The following is a 20,472-nucleotide window of genomic DNA, read 5'->3' as shown; positions in this document are numbered from 1 at the left end:
GGATTAAAAACTAGATGTAAGGAATAAGAATAATGTACGTAGAGATAAGAATAATGAGGAAAGAAACCACAAGAATGTATATGTGTCTGCACGTAATTATATGATATTTTTACTATATAAACTCTGTGTCTCTGCAAATAAAGTCAGAAGTATTTTTGCCTTGAGAAACGTCTCAGTGTGTCTTTGCTTCTCCGAGCTCGCACCCCCCCCACCTGATTTGAACCTGCATGGAGATCAAGGCGTAACGTGACCTCATTGCGATCACACCACTATTTAGGGATCCTACATAATTTTTTTTGCATTTATATACTTGAAGAATTTTTGGGATTTGTTATACTATCCTTGGCCACCTGCCTTTCATTTTGTATTTTTGCTGATTGTATTACTTTTTTTCAGATTTTATTAAGCTGTATAATTTACAAAGGCTAGAGCTGTACCCCTAGATTTGTATTTACATATGCACTTTTTTTTGTCATACATGTCTCATGTGGGGATTAATTTTAGTCGTTTATACTGGTTACCTATAGGAATAAACTTTTTCACTATAATTATATAAAGTGGATTTTAAGATCTCCCATTTATCATTTGTACCATTATTTGACATTAGTTCTTGTCAGTCTATATCCTGAATTGCAGCCCTCATCCTGGGGAAATTGGCATTCTTAAAATTAAGTGTTTTTGCCCTCCCAGCCTGTGTTTGCGTTTTTACAGTATGAGTAAAATCTAACTATATTCTGATCACTGTTACGGAGGTTTTCACAAACATTGACATTCCCAACAAGATCTGCATTATTAGAAATGACCAGATCTAACAGAGCTTCACCTCTAGTCGGGTCTTCCACAAACTGGTCCATAACATTTTCCTGCAACAGATTGAGGAATTGTCCCTCCTTCGCAGTTGAAGCCGAACCATGACACCACTTAATATCCCGGTAATTAAAATCTCCCATTATCACTACAGTACCAGCCTGTACAGCCCGCTCTATCTGTTTATATGGATGACCTTCCATCTCCCCAGTTATATTGAGGTGTCTATAGATTACACCAAAAGTATTTTTTTCAGGGTTTACCTCCCTTTCTAATTCCACCCACAAGGTTTCAACCTCCTCACAATCTTCACCCACTATTGTCTCTTTCATACTCACCTTCATATCACTTCTCACATACAGACATACACCACTGCCTTTCCTATTTGCCCTGTCTGTAAGAAACAATGTAAAACCCTGTAGATTTAAAGCCCAGTCATGTGAAGAGTCCAGCCATGTTTCAGCAACACCAACTATATCTATATGTTCCTTCTGTACCAAGGTCTCCAGCTCCCCCATTTTGCTTGCGAGACTTCTGGCATTTGTGAACATACACTTTAACTTGCATTTCAAATTGTCACATTCGGTATCAGAAATGTGATTATTTGGGCATTTTTATTTTCATTGCTGTTTTGTAACAAAAGGATCTCCTTATTCTGTTGTCTAGTTCTCTCCCCACAGCCTATTTCTCCCCCCACCAATATAGTCTGACCCCTCTCTAACCTAACTACCCCTTTATTTTCTACATTGGCCTCCCTCCTCCGCCCTAGTTTAAATACTCCGCCCCCCCCCCCCCAGCTAGAATACTCTCCCCCAGCACAACGGACCCCCTTCCATTCAGGTGCAAATCATCTGCAGAATACAGTTTGTACCCCAATGAAAAGTCAGCCCACTGCCCTAGGAAGCCAGCTGTTAGGGATCTGCCAGGTACTTCATCTAGGTATACTCCTTCACCTCCTTCCGGCCATTACACCAGCGCCTTCTCCTTTGCACCAAGCCATGCATTTAACTACCTGAGCTCTCGCTGTCTTTCCTGTGATGCGCATGGCACAGGCAGTATTCCTGAGAATACTGCCTTGGAGGTCCTTCCCTTCAGCTTGTAGCCTAGTTCTTTAAAATTATTCTCAGGCTTCTCTACCTACCATGTATTCTGTCGTTGGTTCCCACATGGACCACGACAGTTGGATCATCACCATTCTTTCCCAGTGATTTATCCACCCGTTTCACCACGTGCCGAACCCTGGCACCCGGGAGACAACAAACCATTCAGTTGAGTCGGACTTGGCGACAAATTATTTTATCCGTCTTCCTGATTATAGAATCCTCTACAAATACAAATTGTCTTGACTTACCTACATTACCATCCTGCCGACTACTAGCTGGGCTGTTCTCCCGGCTGTTAGGAGATCAGTATCCACTAGGACTACCATTTCTGAGACTGACATCCTCGCATCATCACCCAACTTTGCAATTTTACTTGAAATAACACAAACAGGATTGGCCTTTCTTTTCTTGGACCTCTTTCTACTGCCCCTAACTACATTAACCCAGCTATTTGCCTGGTCCTGCTGACCCATGTCTTCACCCTCCAGGTCTACCACACTAACTGCTTGCTAAGTGCGCAGCATGCTCTGCTCAAGATTGTCAATCGTGTTGCATTTTGCTCCTCCTGATCTCTAATGCAAGCTTCCAGGTGAACAACATGCTCACATCTGCCACAGAGGTATTCACCCTGGGATTCCGGCTCCTGTCGTGTATACATATGGCAAACTGTGCACTGAGGAAAACCCCAATCTTGCTGTCTATTATCCCAGTTACAAAAAGACAAAAGAAGAAGAGTACTAACAGGGACTTTCACTCCTCTTTTCAAGTCTGGTTTAATAACTCAACTTATTACACCAGCCACTTAGTCAACCAAGCCCAATGAGAGCAAGCTCAAACGTGAGTCCTGCAGGTTAATTTATTTTACCTGAAAGCAATTAACCACTCCCCCTAATTAGCTGCACAGCAGGAAAGAAGCTGAGAAGAAAAGAAGGGTTTTAAATTGCATCGGTTTTGTTAGCTTCTATTTGCAAGCACTCAATTAATTTACAGTATCACAAACGCACAGCAACACATTCTGGTTTAATAACTCCACTTATTACATCCGTCAGTTAGTCAACCAATCCCAATGAGAGTTATCCGGTTGTTTACAGGCAGGTGATGTCTTACTTTATCAGTAGAGCTAGGCGATATGTGCTGACCACTACTGGTAGCGCAAAATCCAGCGTAGATAGTGCCACAAAGTACTCCACACTGCCACCAGTAGATAATGCCCCACACTGCTCCCTGTAGATATTGCCATGCACTGCTTCCTGCAACACAGCCCCCTGTAAATAGAGCCACACAGCCCCCTGTAGATAATGCCACACACAACCTTTTGTAGAAAGTGCCACATACAACCCCACATAGACGGCCCAGATGGCATTCATCCACAGGTATTAAGGGAATTGAGCTCAATAATGGACAGACCATTTTATCTCATCTTCTTAGACTCTCTTGTTACAGGATCAATGCCACAGGTTTGGAGGACGGGTGATGTTGTACCAATATATAAGAAGGGAAGAAGGGTAAGAAGGTGGAACCAAGAAACTACCATCCAGTAAGTCTGACATTTGTGGTATTCTAAGAAATGAACTGCAAAAGTATATAGCGGAGAATAATCTAATACCGAATAACCAACATGGATTCATGAAAAACAGGTCATGCCTACCCAACATGATTGGTTTCTATGAGGAGGTAAGTGCAAATCTGGGTGTTGGTCATGCAACTGATGTGGTATATTTGGATTTTACAAAAGCATTTGATACTGTTCCACACAACAGTCTTGTTCTGAAGCTACAGAGGCAGGGCCTGGGGGACAATGTATGAACGTGGGTAAAGAATTGGTTATAGGGAACCTGTCACCAGCATTTTACCTATGAAACCAGCAATACCTGGTAGTAGTGGGTGAAAAATAATTTCTATATAACCTATAATAGTCTTCTTAGTCGGCTTTGTAGCTTTAGTATTCAGTTTTTTAGTCTTCTCGGACCGTATGCTAATGAAAAGTGTGAAATCTTCATTTGAAAAGAGTCATATCTTCAGTCCTCAAGTCTTTCCGAGTTTACCCCGCCTCCTTACTTTTGATTAACAGCTCCTCGCCTTCCCCTAGCACACAAAATCCCATGCTTGTGCATTGATGTCCTCTTCTGGTGTGTGCACACAAAGGGACACCGGATTATTACGATAAAAGGCGTGAAATGTTTCAGACCGCTATTTACGGTCGGGGGAGGAGTTTAGGAGAGGGGATAATGGTAATGAACTTTTGATAGCATCGGCCAGTGCGGGATAAGTAAAGTTCAATAGGTGAAATGCTGGTGACAGGTCCCCTTTAAGGGACAGAAAACAGTTGTTACAAAAAGGGCCAAACGTACCGTTTCTGCTGCATGAGGCGAAAATTTAAATGACGCACCCCCATCCGCCAAAAAAATTATAAGTAAGAAATCCATGTAGCCAACGTCTATTGGATCATTCACATCTGTAATTCGAAACAAAAAATTCAAACTATGTGTAACGTCTATGGCCGGGGGCCGTCGTTCAGACTTACCCTCTAACGGCCCTGGCCATAGACATCTGTTGTGTTCTCGGTGACATCTCCCTCCAGGGAGACGCCGGCACTCACAAAGGGCCAGTACGCGTCCAGCTGTCATTAGTCAATAATTAGCCAAGAATGCTATACTATAAAAAGGGCTCTGCCCACTTGATCCTTGCCTGAGCGTTGTTGTATACCTAAAGTTTGTCTTGCAAATGGTCTCCCAGTGTTTTCCAGTTCTCAGTGTTACCCATTCCTGCAGCCTGTACCCTGTATCCCGTGCTATCGTATCTACTGTTCCATCTAAAGTGAAAGTCAAGTCGTGTCTTGCGCTGCATCAACTGTGCTATCTACAGTGAGAGTCAAGTCGTGTCTTCCGCTGCATCTACTGTGCCATCTACGGTGAAAGTCAAGTTGTGTCTCCGCTACTGTCTACATTGCCTCAGGAACACGTTCTGGACTATAGACATTGATAAGCACCTAGTTGGCCAGCTGCTATCCCGCTACGCGGTACAGCCCAGTGGATCCACAACCCGCGCCGTGACACTATGTATTTTCATACTGCTAACATTTCTTTATTTGGTAGGTTACGCTGGACCGTTTGGAGTTAGTCGTAGATTTTTGGACTACTTTGATGATCTACAGTTTTTTTTGGGGGGGGAAATGGTGAAAGAGGGTTGCATGAGGGAGTTTTTATTTCAATAAAAAAAAATTCAAATGTGTTTTTTTAATACTTTATTACTGCTTTAGTAATGGCCGCTGGCTGATTGACAGCTTCTATTACTAAGGCGGGGCTTAGTGTTAGCCAGTAAAAAGGCTAGCACCAACCCCCCAATATTACCCCGGTACCCATCGGGAAAGGCCGGGTACGGTCGAGTACTCGACCAACTGAAGTGATGGGTCAGTCAGATGCTCAGACCCACCTCTGCAGTAAAATCCCCCCTAGTAGTTATAATATTGGAAGGGGGGGTGTCAAAGCATCTGCCTGACTCCTGTGAGCTCTATGGGGAGGAACCCCCCACAGAGCCGAGGGCTGAGTTGACTGCTGAGGGCTTTATGGGAAAGAATTATACTGTGCACAGCCTCCTGCCCCCACTCATTTAAAATTAAAAGTGATCGGCCGAAGCTAGGGGGTGAATTATACTGCAAGGGGAGGGGGTCTGAGCATCTTACTGACAGCCGAGGGCTCTGTGGGGGGAATGAGCCCTCAATAGAGCCCTCACTAGTTACTATACTGCAAAGTGGGGGTCTGAACGTGTAACTGACTGTTGAGGGCTCTAAGGGGGAATGCACAAACCCCCCATCCCCCTCATAGTATAGTAACTAGTGAGGGCTCTATGGGGAGATTATCCCCCCCATAGAGCCCTCGGCTGTCAGTAAGATGCGCAGAACACCCCTTGCAGTATAATTTCCCTCCCCCTAACCTTGGCCATCAGTCAGAAAGAAAGAATTGTATTCGGCACACTTTTGCAATATTTAGAGTAGATTTATTTAAATTTTTTGGCCGTCAGTCAGATGCAGTAGCCTGAGCGCCGTAAGCAGTGCTCAGTCTTAACACAGGCCACAACTCACCTCATGTAGATCCTCTTCTTTAGAGAGAGTGCTCCACTGCTCCTCTCTGGCGGCGCGCGCTGAATGCAGTTTCAGAGAGGAGGAGGAGTGTTCAAGCAGATGTGCTTATTGTGCATGTCTGCTAGGTAAAATAAGCCATGCCCCCAGCACAGTTCGTCCTCGGCTTCTGACACAAAATGCCGCTCCCTTTACAACTAGGTGGCGCAGCCTGAGGCGGTAGGCTCACCTCGCCTCCTGCCAGGTGTGGCCTTAGTTAGAAATGGTACTTACTCAAAATGGGCTGAAGTAAGCAGTGGGCTGAAGAATCTGTGTTAGGCCCAATTCTTTTTAATCTCTATATTAATGACCTTGTGGATGGGATTGATAGAAAGGTGTCAGTTTTTTATCACAATTCAAAACTTTGCAGGATACTTAAAACTGAGCTTGACAATAAAATATTGCAAAAACACCTAGATAAGCTGGCAGCTTGGGCAAAAACATGGCAGATGAAATCTAATGTTGATGAATGTAAAGTAATGCACTATGGACGCAATAATAATATTAATGCATATATATTAAATGGAATAAAACTGGAAATACCGGCACAAGAGCAGGACCTGGGTATTCTGGTTACAAAGAAGCTAAGCAGCAGCACTTAAAGTCAAGCAGCAACTGCAAAAGCAAATAGGATTTTAGGGTGTTTAAAAAAAAAAAGATTAATACCTGTGATTCAAATGTAATATTCCATTGTAAGGCCACATCTTGAATATGGAGTTCAGTTTTGGGTTCCACATTGTAAAAAGGATATAGGAGAACTGGAGAGGGTTCAAAGGCGACTATATTATTAAATAAGATGGAAGGTGTCCCTTACAATGAAGACTAGAGAAATTGGGCTTGTTCAGCTTAGAAAAAATATTCCTTAGAGGTGATCTTATTACCATGTATAAGCATATGTGTGGTCAATACAGAGAACAAACACATGATCTGTTCTTTCCAAGGACTCTACCAAGGACATGGGAACATTCATTGCGAAAAAAGACGTTTCAGAAATCAATATATGAAAGAGTTCTTTACAGTCAGGGTATGTTCACACGGCAAATGAAAAATGGACGTAAAATACAGAGCTGTTTTCAGGGGAAAAAAGCCTCTGATTTTCAGCCGTTTTTTATGCATCAAGCATTTTTTGATGCGTTTTTACTGGACGTTTTTGGAGCTGTTTTTCTATTCACCCAATGAAAAACGATTCCAAAAACGGCTCAAGAAGTGACATGCACTTCTTTTTTACGGGGCGTTTTTTTTACGCGCCGATTTTACAAACAGACGCCCCGTGGGAACGAAATGCCGTTTTCCCCAATTAAATCAATGGGCAGATGTTTGAAGGCGTTGAGCATCTGTATTTGAAGCCATTTTTTGGGTCATTTACGGCCAGAAAAACGGCTGAAAATAAGCCGTGTGAACATACCCTCAGTGTGGTCAAACTATGGAATGCCCTACCCCAGGAGGTAGTAATGGCAGATATATGTCAGCATTGAAAAAAAGGCTGGATGATTATTTACTGACAAATGGCATTGAGGGTTATAATTGTTCAAGCAATAAATGATGTGTAATTGATTGAAAAGGGTTGAACTTGATGGACCTGTGTCTTTTTTCAACCTATGTAGCTATGATTAGTAAAAATGACAGCAAAATAAATTAATGTTATTTTTTTTACCAAGAAACACAGCAAAAACCATGACAAAAATGTCACTGATAACATTATTGGTGTATAATATACTGGGTGGATGAAAGAAGTTGAGTCATAAGGGTGCCAACAGTGACTCTTTCCCCAGAGGGCTCACGCAAAGCTGGAGCCAGACCAGCTGCGAACATTGATTATTGTGTACTGCTCCACCATTATGAGACATTAATAACTAAATTATTCTCATGAAACCACAGAAGAAAAAAATACAAAAATCGTAATTATATCGTGGAAAGCCATACACATCTCACAAAAAAATTAATGACATGAAGTAGAATTGTCACTTCTAAAACTACAAAGGGGGCTGTATGGCGTTATCTACAGAGGGGGCTGTATGGCGATATCTACAGGGGGGCCTGTATGGCGTTATCTACAGGGGGGGCTGTATGGCGCTAATGCCATACAGCCCCCCCCTGTAGAGAACGCCATACAGCCCCCTGTAGAGAACGCCATACAGCCCCCCCTGTAGAGAACGCCATACAGCCACCCCCTGTAGAGAACGCCATACAGCCCCCCTGTAGAGAACGCCATACAGCCCCCCCTGTAGATAATGCCATAAAGCCCCCCCTGTAGCGACCGCCATACAGCCCCCCCTGTAGAGAACGCCATACAGCCCCCCCTGTAGAGAACGCCATACAGCCCCCCCCTGTAGAGAACGCCATAAAGCCCCCCCTGTAGCGACCGCCATACAGCCCCCCCTGTAGAGAACGCCATACAGCCCCCCTGTAGGGAACGCCATACAGCCCCCCTGTAGAGAACGCCATACAGCCCCCCCTTTAGAGAACGCCATACAGCCCCCCTGTAGGGAACGCCATACAGCCCCCCTGTAGGGAACGCCATACAGCCCCCCCTGTAGAGAACGCCATACAGCCCCCCCTGTAGAGAACGCCATACAGCCCCCCCCTGTAGGGAGGGAACGCCATACAGCCCCCCCCCCCTGTAGGGAGGGAACGCCATACAGCCCCCACTGTAGGGAATGCCATACAGCCCCCTGTAGGGAACGCCATACAGCCCCCTGTAGGGAACGCCATACAGCCCCCCTGTAGGGAACGCCATACAGCCCCCCTGTAGGGAACGCCATACAGCCCCCCTGTAGGGAACGCCATACAGCCCCCCTGTAGGGAACGCCATACAGCCCCCCCCTGTAGGGAATGCCATACAGCGTCCCCCCTCCCAAAAAAATGCGACCTACAGTGTGTCCTACAAAAGACATGTATCCCCTATCCACAGGATAGGGGATACATGTGTGATCGCTGGCAGCGATCAGGAGAACGGGGGACCGAAAGTCCCCCGAAGTTCTCCATGACTAACCTCTGACTTCCGGCATCTGCGCAGCTCAATAAAAATGAAAGGAGCGCTGGTCACGCATGCGCACAAGCGCGACCAGCGCGCCATTCATTTCTACGGAGCTGCCGACACAGACCCCGGAAGTCCGAGGTTTGTGATGGAGAACGTAAGGGGACTTTCGGTCCCCCGTTCTCCCTATCGCTGCCAGCGATCACACATGTATCCCCTATCCTGTGGGGGGATACATGTCTTTTGTTTAATGGCAGAGCGGGGAGATACCTCCCTGCTCTGCCGTAGTGCTCAGTGGCGTCGCGCTGTAGCAGCCATAGCGGCTGCTAGCGGAGCCTCCGGCCATGGTGGGGGCCCGTGCCGCGGGCCCCGTAGCAGCCGCTACGGCGGTAGTTACGCCACTGATCAAAGCTTATGATGGCATATAAACAATTGTGGAAATGGAGACATCAAGAGGATAAGTAGACATGGATACCCTATTGACTTGGACTGCTACCAGGCATTATATTATTTTTATATCCATACACAGTTTTGCTAATTATTTAATGAAAAATGGTTAATAAAGCTGTCGTACTAAAGATGTGATCAAGTTAAGCTACAGCTGGCTGTAGACATGAGTTTACTATTGCCTGAACTGTCACGTTATATCTATGATAGTGCTTTATTAGGGTAAACAATAAGATTGGGGGTGTTGACAGGAAATTAGACACGAAATTATTGGTTGGATTCATTGATAAAAATCTAATCTCTATGGCCAGCTTTAGTCGGAAAACATACCTTACAGTTTTCTCTTTGATATTTTCCCTTCTTAGGGCTATTCATCTTGCTGCAGCGAACAGTTTTAGACACAGGGGTTGTACTCGTGGTGACATCAGTCAATACAGAAGGAGGACTGATCATGCCATGGAGAAAGATTCGTTCACTTCTGCGTCGACTCCAAAGATCATCGTCACTTACTTCTACTTCAAATTCTTGGCTGTGGTCTTTTGTTGACTTTGTTTTCTTAAATTTCCGCGTTTTGTCTATTTTCTTTTCTTTCTCTGACTGCTTAAGAATGGTATCCACTTCCATTGTATCTGCAGCCAGTTTGGAAATCCCTACTTTTTTGGAGCTAATAAAGCTTACATCAAGTGAACACATTGTTTCAATATTTTCTTCAGTTTCCGATTCTGTTTCCTCAGATTCTGTACCTTTACACAGGAAAACATATAAAGGAATACATTATTTATGATATTTAACATTCAAATTATGTTTCAAATGACAAATATTTTCCCCTTACTTACTAAATCAACTTTTTAATGAAATTGCCTAAAATACTTAGTGTTTATTACTTATTTCTTTCAGGAAAAAAGCAGAACTTTTCAAACAAGTTATAATCTATTAGTATGTAATAAGGCCAAGGCCAGACATGGTGGATTTTGTTTCACTACATGTGAATGGGTTTTGAAAGATTCACAACAATTCTGCCATGTCTGAATGATGTAAAGCCTCTCCATGGCAAACAAAAAGAGGAAAAATGGCCACTTATTGCCCAAATTATTTATAATATAAAACTAAACTATAAATGTTGATCTCATTTGAAATCGTTTTGGTTTTTTTTTGTTTCGTTTTTTTTAAATAAAAATGTTTATCAGTGTGATTGGTACTTTCAAAATATTTTTTATAAAAATTTGTTTTACTTTTTGTGGTACAGCTGCTTTGTATAGTGAATACAGAGCAGCTATATCTAGCGCTAAAACCTGTATCTGTCCGCGGGACTCACAGGTTCAATGTCAGTGGGTCCTGGGTCTCTGACACGCAGGATCGAGCTGCTATCGATTACATATAAGTTCATAACTTAGATGTGATTGATTACAGGTGGATCATGCGTGTCAGAAAAACTCTGGACCCGCTTTCACTGAACTGATTCAGGTCTTAGCGTATGATACAGCTGCTCTGTATACAGAATACAAAGCAGCTGTATCTCAAAAAGTAAAAATAATTTTTAATAAAAAGTATTTTGAAAGTGGAACCAATCACACTAACAAACATTTAAAAAAAAGAAACGATTTCAAAGATGTACATATCCTTTAACCCTTTAGTGACCAGCCCTAAAGGCCCTAATGACCATGCTATTTTTTTTCGTTTTTCTATAGTCGCATTCAAAGAGTTATAACTATTTTATTTTTCCGTCGACATAGCTGTATGAGGACTTGTTTTTTGCGGGATTAGTTGTACTTTTTAATGGCACCATTTTGGGGTACATATAATTGTTTGATTAACTTTTATTCACTTTTTTGAGGGGGGAATATAAAAAAAACTCTGAAATTCCACCATTGTTCTATGCGTTTTAAATTGACGCCGTTCAGTGTGCGGCGTAAATAACATGTTACCTTTATTCTATGGGTCAGTACGATTACGGCGATACCACATATGTAGAGGTTTTTTATATTTTACGACTGCACAATAAACAATTTTGAACTAAAATTATTTGTTTTTGCATCGTCGCGTTCCAAGAAGCGTAATTTTTTATTTTTTTATCTTTCCATTAATGTAGTGATTTTGTGGGCTTGTTTTTCGTGGGACGAGACGTAGTTTTGATTGGTACTGTTTTGGGGTACATAGGACTTATTAATTAACTTTTATTTTTACTTTTTTGGGGGGCGATGGAAAAAAATAGCAATTTCGCCATCGTTTTTTGCGTTTTTTTTTACGGTGTTCACCTTGCGGCTTAAATTACATATTAAATGTATTGTTTGAGTCATTACGGTCGCGGCGATACCATATATATGTACTTTTATTTATTTTTTACACTTTTACTAAATAAAACCCCTTTTTATGTAAAAAAATAATTTATTTATTTTTTTATTGTAATTTTTATTAATCATTTTTATTTCACATTTATTACTTATGTTTTTAGTCCCACTAGGGGACTTTACTATGCGATCTTTAGATCGCTGCTGTAATGCTTTGGTATACTTAGTATACTAAAGCATTATTGCCTGTCAGTGTAACTCTGACAGGCAATCTATTAGGACGTGGCTCTGGCGTGATTTTCGCGAAGCCGCCATCATTATGATACTCTGTTTTTATGTTTGTAAACACAACTTGCCCTAACACAACTCATACTTATCCAAAGTAGAAGAAATAACTGCAGCACTCCAATTGTGGAAAAAGTGTACTTGTTTATTCACAAAGCATGAACTGCAACGTTTCAACCCTAAAGCCCTATTCACACGACAGGGATTCCCGGCCGTGTGATGGCTGTTCTTTGAACGGCCTTCACACGGCAGCAGTAGGAACAATAGACTCCAAATGGGGCTATTCACACGGCCGATTTTTTTTTACCGTGCCGTCAAAAAATGGGACATGCTCTATTTTTGACTGTTCTCCCGCCTCCCATAGAAGTCTATGGAGCCGTGTAAAGCGCGGCTGTCGCTGGGATGTGATCCGACTGACGGCCGAGCTTTCTGCCATTCATTCACTCTCTTCTCCTCCTCACAGTGTGAAGTGCATGTGAGGAGGAGGAGGAGGGTATTTTTTTGCTCCCTATAGGAGCGGAATCGCTAATCCCCGGACACAGCGTTGCCAAAGCTGTGGCCGTGGATTCCGCTCCAGGAGAAGCCCCTAACTACACTGTCTATAAATGGACAGTCACGTCAGGGACTTCTCCTAGAGCGGTCCCCTATTCCTGAAGTGGAATCTCCGACGCTATGGCCGGTGTTTCTAATCCAGGAGATGTCCCTGACTTCACTGTACATATATGGACAGTGACGTCAGGGACTTCTGAAGCGGAAACCCCGGCGCTGTGGCCGGTGATTCCGATCCAGGAGAAGTCCTTGACTTCCCTCTCCATATATGGACAGTAAAGTCAGGGACTTCTCCTGGAACGGTCCCCTACAGTGGTGCTATAAACAGGAAGGTAGGGGGTGGTGCTATATAAAAGGGTGCTGTGTAGCACTACCTACAGGGGGGCTGAGTGGCACTACCTACAGGGGGCCATGTGGCATTACCTACAGGGGGCTGTGTGGCACTACCTACAAGGGGGCCGTGTGGCACTACCTACAAGGGGGCCGTGTGGCACTACCTACAAAGGGCTATGTGGCACTACCTACAGGGGGCTGTGCGGAGTTACCAACAAGAGGGGCTGTGTGGCACTATCTACAGGGGGCTGTGTGGCACTACCTACAGGGGGCAGTGCGGCATTACCTTCAGGGGCAGTGCGGCACTACCTACAGGAGGCTGTGCAGAATTATCTACAGGGGCTGTGTGGCATTACCTACAGGGGGCTGTGTGGCATTACCTACAGGGGGCTGGGTGGCACTACCTACAAGGGGGGGCTGTGTGGCACTACCTGCAGCAGGCTGTGCGGCATTACCTTCAGGGGCAGTGTGGCACTACCTACAAGGGGGGCTGTGTGGCACTATATATAGGAGGCTGTGTGGCACTACCTACAGTGGTCTGTGCGGCATTACCTACAGGGGGCTGGGTGGCACTACATACAAGGGGGGCTGTGTGGCACTACCTACAAGGGGGGCTGTGTGGCACTACCTACAGAGGGAAGTGTGTGGCATTATCTACAGAGGGAAGTGTGTTACAAAAAATGTACAAATTAAATCCATCCGGTTTTAAAACGAACTGGGAAAAAAAAGGATGCAAAACGGGTCAAAATCGTCCGTTAAAAACGGCCCGGAACGGATGCAAAACGGCCGAGAAAAACAGACCAAAACGGCCGTTTTTATCGGCCAACACTCGGACCCTGTTGTGTGAATAGAGCCTTAAGCCTCGTGCACACTTACGTCACCGTTTTCACGGCCGCTTTTGACGGGTCCGTGAACCCGTTTTAGCGGCCGTGTGGTTTCCGTGTGCACTCCGTGTTTCCGTTTCCATGCGCCGAGCATGGTACTGTCCAGGGTGACAGTACCATGCTCGGCGCGCGGAAAATAAAATTTTAATGTAATAAAAAAAATAAGTTCATACTTACATTCCTCCTGTCCGGCCTCCAGCAATGACGTTCAATACATGTCGCCGCTGCAACCAATCACAGGCTGCCGCGGCCGCTGCAGCCAATCACAGGCTGCCGCGTCAGGAAAGAAGGTCGGACTGGAGGAAGAAGAGGGACTCGTCACCAAGACAACGACCGGGTACGTATGATAGGCTTTTTATTTTTTTTTTAATCAGCAGCCTCTTTTCTCTATCAGTTATTGATAGAGACAAGTGGCTGCCAATTAGTGTAATATTTTTCTAATGTTTTTCTGCCCGCCCGGCAGTTGCTAGGCAACGGCTCCATCACACACGGACGGCACACGGATGCCTTCCGTGTGCCTTCAGTTTTTTTGACGGCCCCATTGACTTGCAAGGGCCTCACGGTCACGGAATCCCGGACCAAAGTAGGACATGCTCTACTTTGGATCGGAAAGGAGCAACGGACCGTCAAAAAAACTGAGGTGTGCATGGCCCCATTGAAATGAATGGGTTCAGGGTGCTATCAGTGACAAAAATGGATAGCACCCTGAAGGAAAAAACTGAAGTGTGCATGAGGCCTTAGGCTATGTTCACACAGAGTATTTTGGGGGAGGAATATCTGCCTCAAAATTCCGTTTGGAACTTTGAGGCAGATATTCCTCTCCCTGCACGCCGATTTTCGCGGCAATTATCGCGCCGTTTTTCGCCCACGGCCATTGAGCGCCGCGGGCATAAAACAGCGAGAAATACGCTTTCTCCTGCCTCCCATTGAAGTCAATGGGAGGTCAGAGGCGGAAGCGCCCGAAGATAGGGCATGTCGCTTCTTTTTCCCGCGAGGCAGTTTTACTGCTCGCGGGAAAAAGACGCCGACGCCTCCCATTGAAATCAATGGGAGGCGTTCTCGGGCCGTTTTTGTCGAGTTTTGCGACGCGGTTTCCGCGTCAAAAAACTCTGCAAAATACCCCGTGTGAACATAGCCTTAGGGTTTATTCACACGACAGTGAAAAAAAAATGGCCATTAAAAACTGTTTAACTGTCAGTTTTTCATGGCCGTTTTGCATCAGTGTGTCTCCAAATTTTCATCCATTTCCAGTCTGTCTGTGCATTTTTAATGGTCGTTTTATATCTATTTTGCATCCGTTTCCATGGCTGTTAAAAAAACTGTTGAATTTCATTTGTCAGGCTTTTTTTGTCCCAACCCCCTGAAAACACCCTAAGGAAGGTCATTGTCATGATTGTTTCACAGCCCCCCTCTATATGATGGCACACAGACCCCCTGTATATGATGCCACACAGACCCCCTGTAGATGGTGCCACACATACCCCCTGTAGATGATGCCACACAGACTGTGTATATGATACCACACAAACCCCCTGTATATGATGCCACACAGATCCCCTGTATATGATGCCACACAGCCCCCTGTATATGATGCCACACAGCCCCCATGTAAATGATGACAAACAGCCCCTCATGTAGATGATGCCACACACACCTCTCCGGAGAAAGCACCACCCCCTGTCGTGTGAATATAGCCTAACAGGTGTTAAGGTTGAAATGTTGCAGTTCATGCTTTGTGAATAAACAAGAACACTTTTTCGACAGTTGCAGTGCTGCAGTTATTCTCTTCTACTTTGGACAAGTGAGTTCCCTCAGACCCGGGATCATTTTGCTGCGTGCACCATCCACTGTTGAGAATTTTTTTGTATGCTGGTAGTGCTGCTGATAGCTACAATTTTTTACAGTTCATACTTAATCAAGTCATTCCTTCCTAGTTGAGCTTGCAAGGCTGGTTTGTCATTTTTGCCGAGTTATTGTAATGAATAACTGGTAAGCCTAAACATTTGTAATATCATTAGCTTTTAAAGGCTATGGACACCTTTGCACTGAATGTCATTTTTTTTTGGTTTATTTGCTTCCTAAATGCCGTACAGGAATGAAACTGTGCAGATACATGATGGCTCGAGAAGACAGCAGCATCCTGGATTCACAGAACTTGAAACCAGCATGTATTACAAGGAGAGACACGCCACATAAGAAAAGTCTGAAACGAGGAGCAGATCACAAACTGAATATCAGGGTGTCTGAAAATGAATGGAAAAAAATGTAAAAAGGGAGATTGCAGCCTGAGACTTAGTGCAACTTTTAAACTCCAGGTAACCACTAACATATATATATATATATATATATATATATATATATATATACATTTTTGTCAGGTCGAAAGGTGTCGACATCCTTTAAAGAAGACCTATCATGGAAATAACGTGATGTGTTTTAACTAAAAAATCATTAGCCTCACAAAAATAAATAATAAACTAAATATAACTAATTAGAAAAAAAAAAGAAATGCATTATAGGGCACACAATGATTATGCAAATTACCCAAATCACCATAGGAGTTTGGTCCAAAATTCCTACCCAGCAGGTCCCTTCATGACCAAGTGATTCTCAAATAAACTCAGGTGGCATACAGTGTAAAGTTGCGAATTCTCGCAGCTCTGAGTAAATAGACTACTGTCTATAGAATTTATGTAGCAGTTATCGATGTATATCGACTATATATCGATAACTGCTATATAAGTGCTACTACTACCCCAGAATAAGGATATTGAAGTGAAATACTGCAATCTGAAAAATGTTATGACTGCTATATGAGCAGGATGAATTAAATGAATACCAATACAACTTTGTATAAGGAAACCCCCGAATAAACTAACAAAGCAGTGGAAGAATTCTGTCTGTGGGTAGTAGCCTTTAAATTGTACTACACAGACTAAATATGTTTAGTTACAACTCACCCATCTGATTCAACTCACCCATCTGATTTTGCTCATCCTCCACTATTGTTTGTTTATCATCCAAATGAAAACTGGATAAAGGCGGAGACATAATAGGATTGGGTGGTTCATTGGCTGCAAAGCATGCAAGAAGGCCCAACCCGCTATCCTCTACAAGCGGACAAGGCAATCGATCCATATCGTAACCAATATAATCTTCCTCTTCTTCAGAGCTATAGTCTAAAATGTAAGTGAAGAAAGAGATGACATGGAAGATTATATTGTTTCCAGCATTTTAATTTAATAAATAAAAATTTTCTATTACTACCACCCTTTTATTATAGCAACAATGGATGGAAAATAGAACGTTTTATACCTAGAATGGTGGCCAGAAAATTAATTCAAAACACTGCACAGGGGTTGCATTGAAGTATAGGAGAGTCATTTAAAGGTTAGCATAAAATATCCTTATAGTACTGAATAATTCTAAGACATAATATTATCAAAAGGAAAACATAAAGCTGATTGAGGCAGTTTACTATTTTAATTAGTGAATTGATTGTCAATTATGCAGAATTATTAAAACTTAGGCTGCCCGTACATGCGTCGGTTTGGATCAGGGTTTTTTATGAAAATTTTAAGTCAAAACCAGGTATGGACTCAAGTAAGAGAATAAACCTGCATTTAGGGATTTTGTTGAGAAAACTGGAAGTTCCAGCACTGTCGAATGACAGAACCCATTGACTTTATTGAGTTCCATCTGTTTTCTCTCATGTCTGTCATTGTACCGGAAAAAAGTAGCACAGCATACTGCGCTATTTGTTCCGGCATTTTATACCAGATCTGCGACGGAAGCTCCTGACAAGAGCTTTTGACGCAGATGTGAACAGAGCCTTAGTAATATATCTTTTGTACTTTATGACCACCACTGGTTTTGGCTTAAAAAACTGCACAAAAAAACTGAACACAACCTGCACGTGTACTAGCACCCCTAGGGTATAGTGATTGATTTGGGGGTAAAAAAACGAAACAAAAACGCACCAAAAAAAACATTTGTTTTTTTACCGCGATTTGATTTGGTTTTCGATGCAGTTGCGGTAAATACTGCAATCACAAAGCACCATAAAAAAATGGCGGACACCACAAATAATGTAGGGCTGTAAAACCAGCGTCAAAAGAGACTATTAGACAAACAGAAAAGCGACTACCCACAAAAGGTATACACACATATTAATAAACAATATAAGAAAAAATACATTAGTAACATCTGATATACAAAAAAATATATTATATGCACACACCACTAAAAACATGGGAAATGCAAACGAGGGTCACAAGGAATAATGTGACCCTCATGCAGTGAAAACCCAAAATAAGGGGTGACACCAGACTAAAGATGGAACTCACAAATGCTCTCAATGTGATATTGTGTTCCCAAACAAAGTGCTAAGTGCTTAAAGAATATATAATATAAATCACAAAGCGTATACATAAGCAAAAAGAGCAAATAGTCAAACAATATGACAAAATATTGCAAATACAAAAACCCACCAATCGTGGGGTAAATAATGTGTACAAAACATACAGGTGAAGGCAACACGAAAGAAAGAGGAAAATAATGATGATAATGAATGAGAGCAAGGAGTGGAGTCAGGTCAAAATTGACACGGCAAAAAGAGCCCCACGCGTATCGCTGGTCTCAAAACTAGCTTCCTCAGGGGTATACAACAATGCAGGAAGTGATATATTTAGTATAATTTAAATTAATGAGTTAAGTTAACCCTTCTGTGTAAGAGGCAGGGCAAGCAGAAGCACTCCGCGTCCGAAAGTATCGAGCGCAAATGTCAGGAATAAACATTGCTTTGTCAGTACAGGACAGCTGATCACAAATAGAGGCGCATCATCTAGTAATGTGAGAGCGACCTCGCGCGAAGACACATTTCTAACACTACATACAGGAAGCATGAACTAGCACTTAGAAGAGACGAAGCAGAACTTACAACTATTTATAAATATGAATTCAAAATTCTATCTAAATGTGAATATAATTCTCAATATGACAGCCTAAGCAATCTATCAGGCCAACATAATGGCCATTATTCAGATGTACAAATAACCTACTAAATGGAACATATAAAATATATATATATATATATATATATATATATATATATATATATACACAGGGGCGTAACTAGGAAAGACTGGGCCCCATAGCAAACTTTTGACTGGGGCCCCCCCTCCCCTGGGTGTCACACAACCCCCCCCCCTTGTAGATAGTGCCTTTTTTACAAACCCCCCCTTTTGATAACGCCATACAGCCCCCCTGTAGACAACGCCATACAGCCCCACAGCCCCCCTGTAGATAACGCCATACAGCCCCCTGTAGATAACGCCATACAGCCCCACTGTAGATAACGCCATACAGCCCCCCTGTAGATAACGCCATACAGCCCCCTGTAGATAACGCCATACAGCCCCACTGTAGATAACGCCATACAGCCCCACTGTAGATAACGCCATACAGCCCCCCTGTAGATAACGCCATACAACCCCCCTGTAGATAACGCCATACAGCCCCCCTGTAGATAACGCCATACAGCCCCCCTGTAGATAACGCCATACAGCCCCCCTGTAGATAACGCCATACAACCCCCCTGTAGATAACGCCATACAGCCCCCCCTGTAGATATCTACAGAGGGGGCTGTATGGCGCGATCTACGAGGGGGCTGTATGGCGTTATCTACGGGGGGACTGTATGGCGTTATCTACGGGGGGACTGTATGGCGTTATCTACGGGGGGACTGTATGGCGTTATCTACGGGGGGACTGTATGGCGTTATCTACGGGTGGACTGTATGGCGTTATCTACGGGGGGACTGTATGGCGTTATCTACGGGGGGACTGTATGGCGTTATCTACGGGGGGACTGTATGGCGTTATCTACGGGGGGACTGTATGGCGTTATCTACGGGGGGACTGTATGGCGTTATCTACGGGGGGACTGTATGGCGTTATCTACGGGGGGACTGTATGGCGTTATCTACGGGGGGACTGTATGGCGTTATCTACGGGGGGACTGTATGGCGTTATCTACGGGGGGACTGTATGGCGTTATCTACGGGGGGACTGTATGGCGTTATCTACGGGGGGACTGTATGGCGTTATCTACGGGGGGACTGTATGGCGTTATCTACGGGGGGACTGTATGGCGTTATCTACGGGGGGACTGTATGGCGTTATCTACGGGGGGACTGTATGGCGTTATCTACGGGGGGACTGTATGGCGTTATCTACGGGGGGACTGTATGGCGTTATCTACGGGGGGACTGTATGGCGTTATCTACGGGGGGACTGTATGGCGTTATCTACGGGGGGACTGTATGGCGTTATCTACGGGGGGACTGTATGGCGTTCCCTACAGGGGGGGGCTGTATGGCGCTATCTACAGGGGGGCTGTATGGCGCTATCTACAGGGGGGCTGTATGGCGCTATCTACAGGGGGGCTGTATGGCGCTATCTACAGGGGGGCTGTATGGCGCTATCTACAGGGGGGACTGTATGGCGTTACCTACAGGGAGTCTGTATGGCGTTCCCTACAGGGGGGTCTGTAGGGAACGCCATACAGCCCCCCCTGTAGGGAACGCCATACAGCCCCCCTGTAGGGAACACCATACAGCCCCCCCTGTAGGGAACGCCATACAGCCCCCCCCTGTAGGGAACGCCATACAGCCCCCCCTGT

General features: G+C 44.0%; 1 protein-coding gene across 1 annotated transcript in view; it reads right to left on the bottom strand.

Annotated features, from left to right (window-relative positions):
- Positions 1-20,472, bottom strand: part of TNRC18 (trinucleotide repeat containing 18) — a 778,682-nt gene that overhangs the window by 172,635 nt on the left and 585,575 nt on the right. The window contains exons 16-17 of the mRNA XM_075831538.1: positions 16,769-16,969; positions 9,782-10,194 (exon numbers count right to left, since the gene is read on the bottom strand). Of these exons, the coding sequence (XP_075687653.1) occupies positions 9,782-10,194; positions 16,769-16,969 (614 nt within the window). The remainder of the gene's footprint in view (positions 1-9,781; positions 10,195-16,768; positions 16,970-20,472) is intronic.

This window comes from Rhinoderma darwinii, chromosome 6 (genome assembly GCF_050947455.1).
Source record: "Rhinoderma darwinii isolate aRhiDar2 chromosome 6, aRhiDar2.hap1, whole genome shotgun sequence".
In the NCBI taxonomy this organism is placed as follows: Eukaryota; Metazoa; Chordata; class Amphibia; order Anura; family Rhinodermatidae; genus Rhinoderma; species Rhinoderma darwinii.
This window is presented reverse-complemented; position numbering and strand designations above follow the sequence as displayed.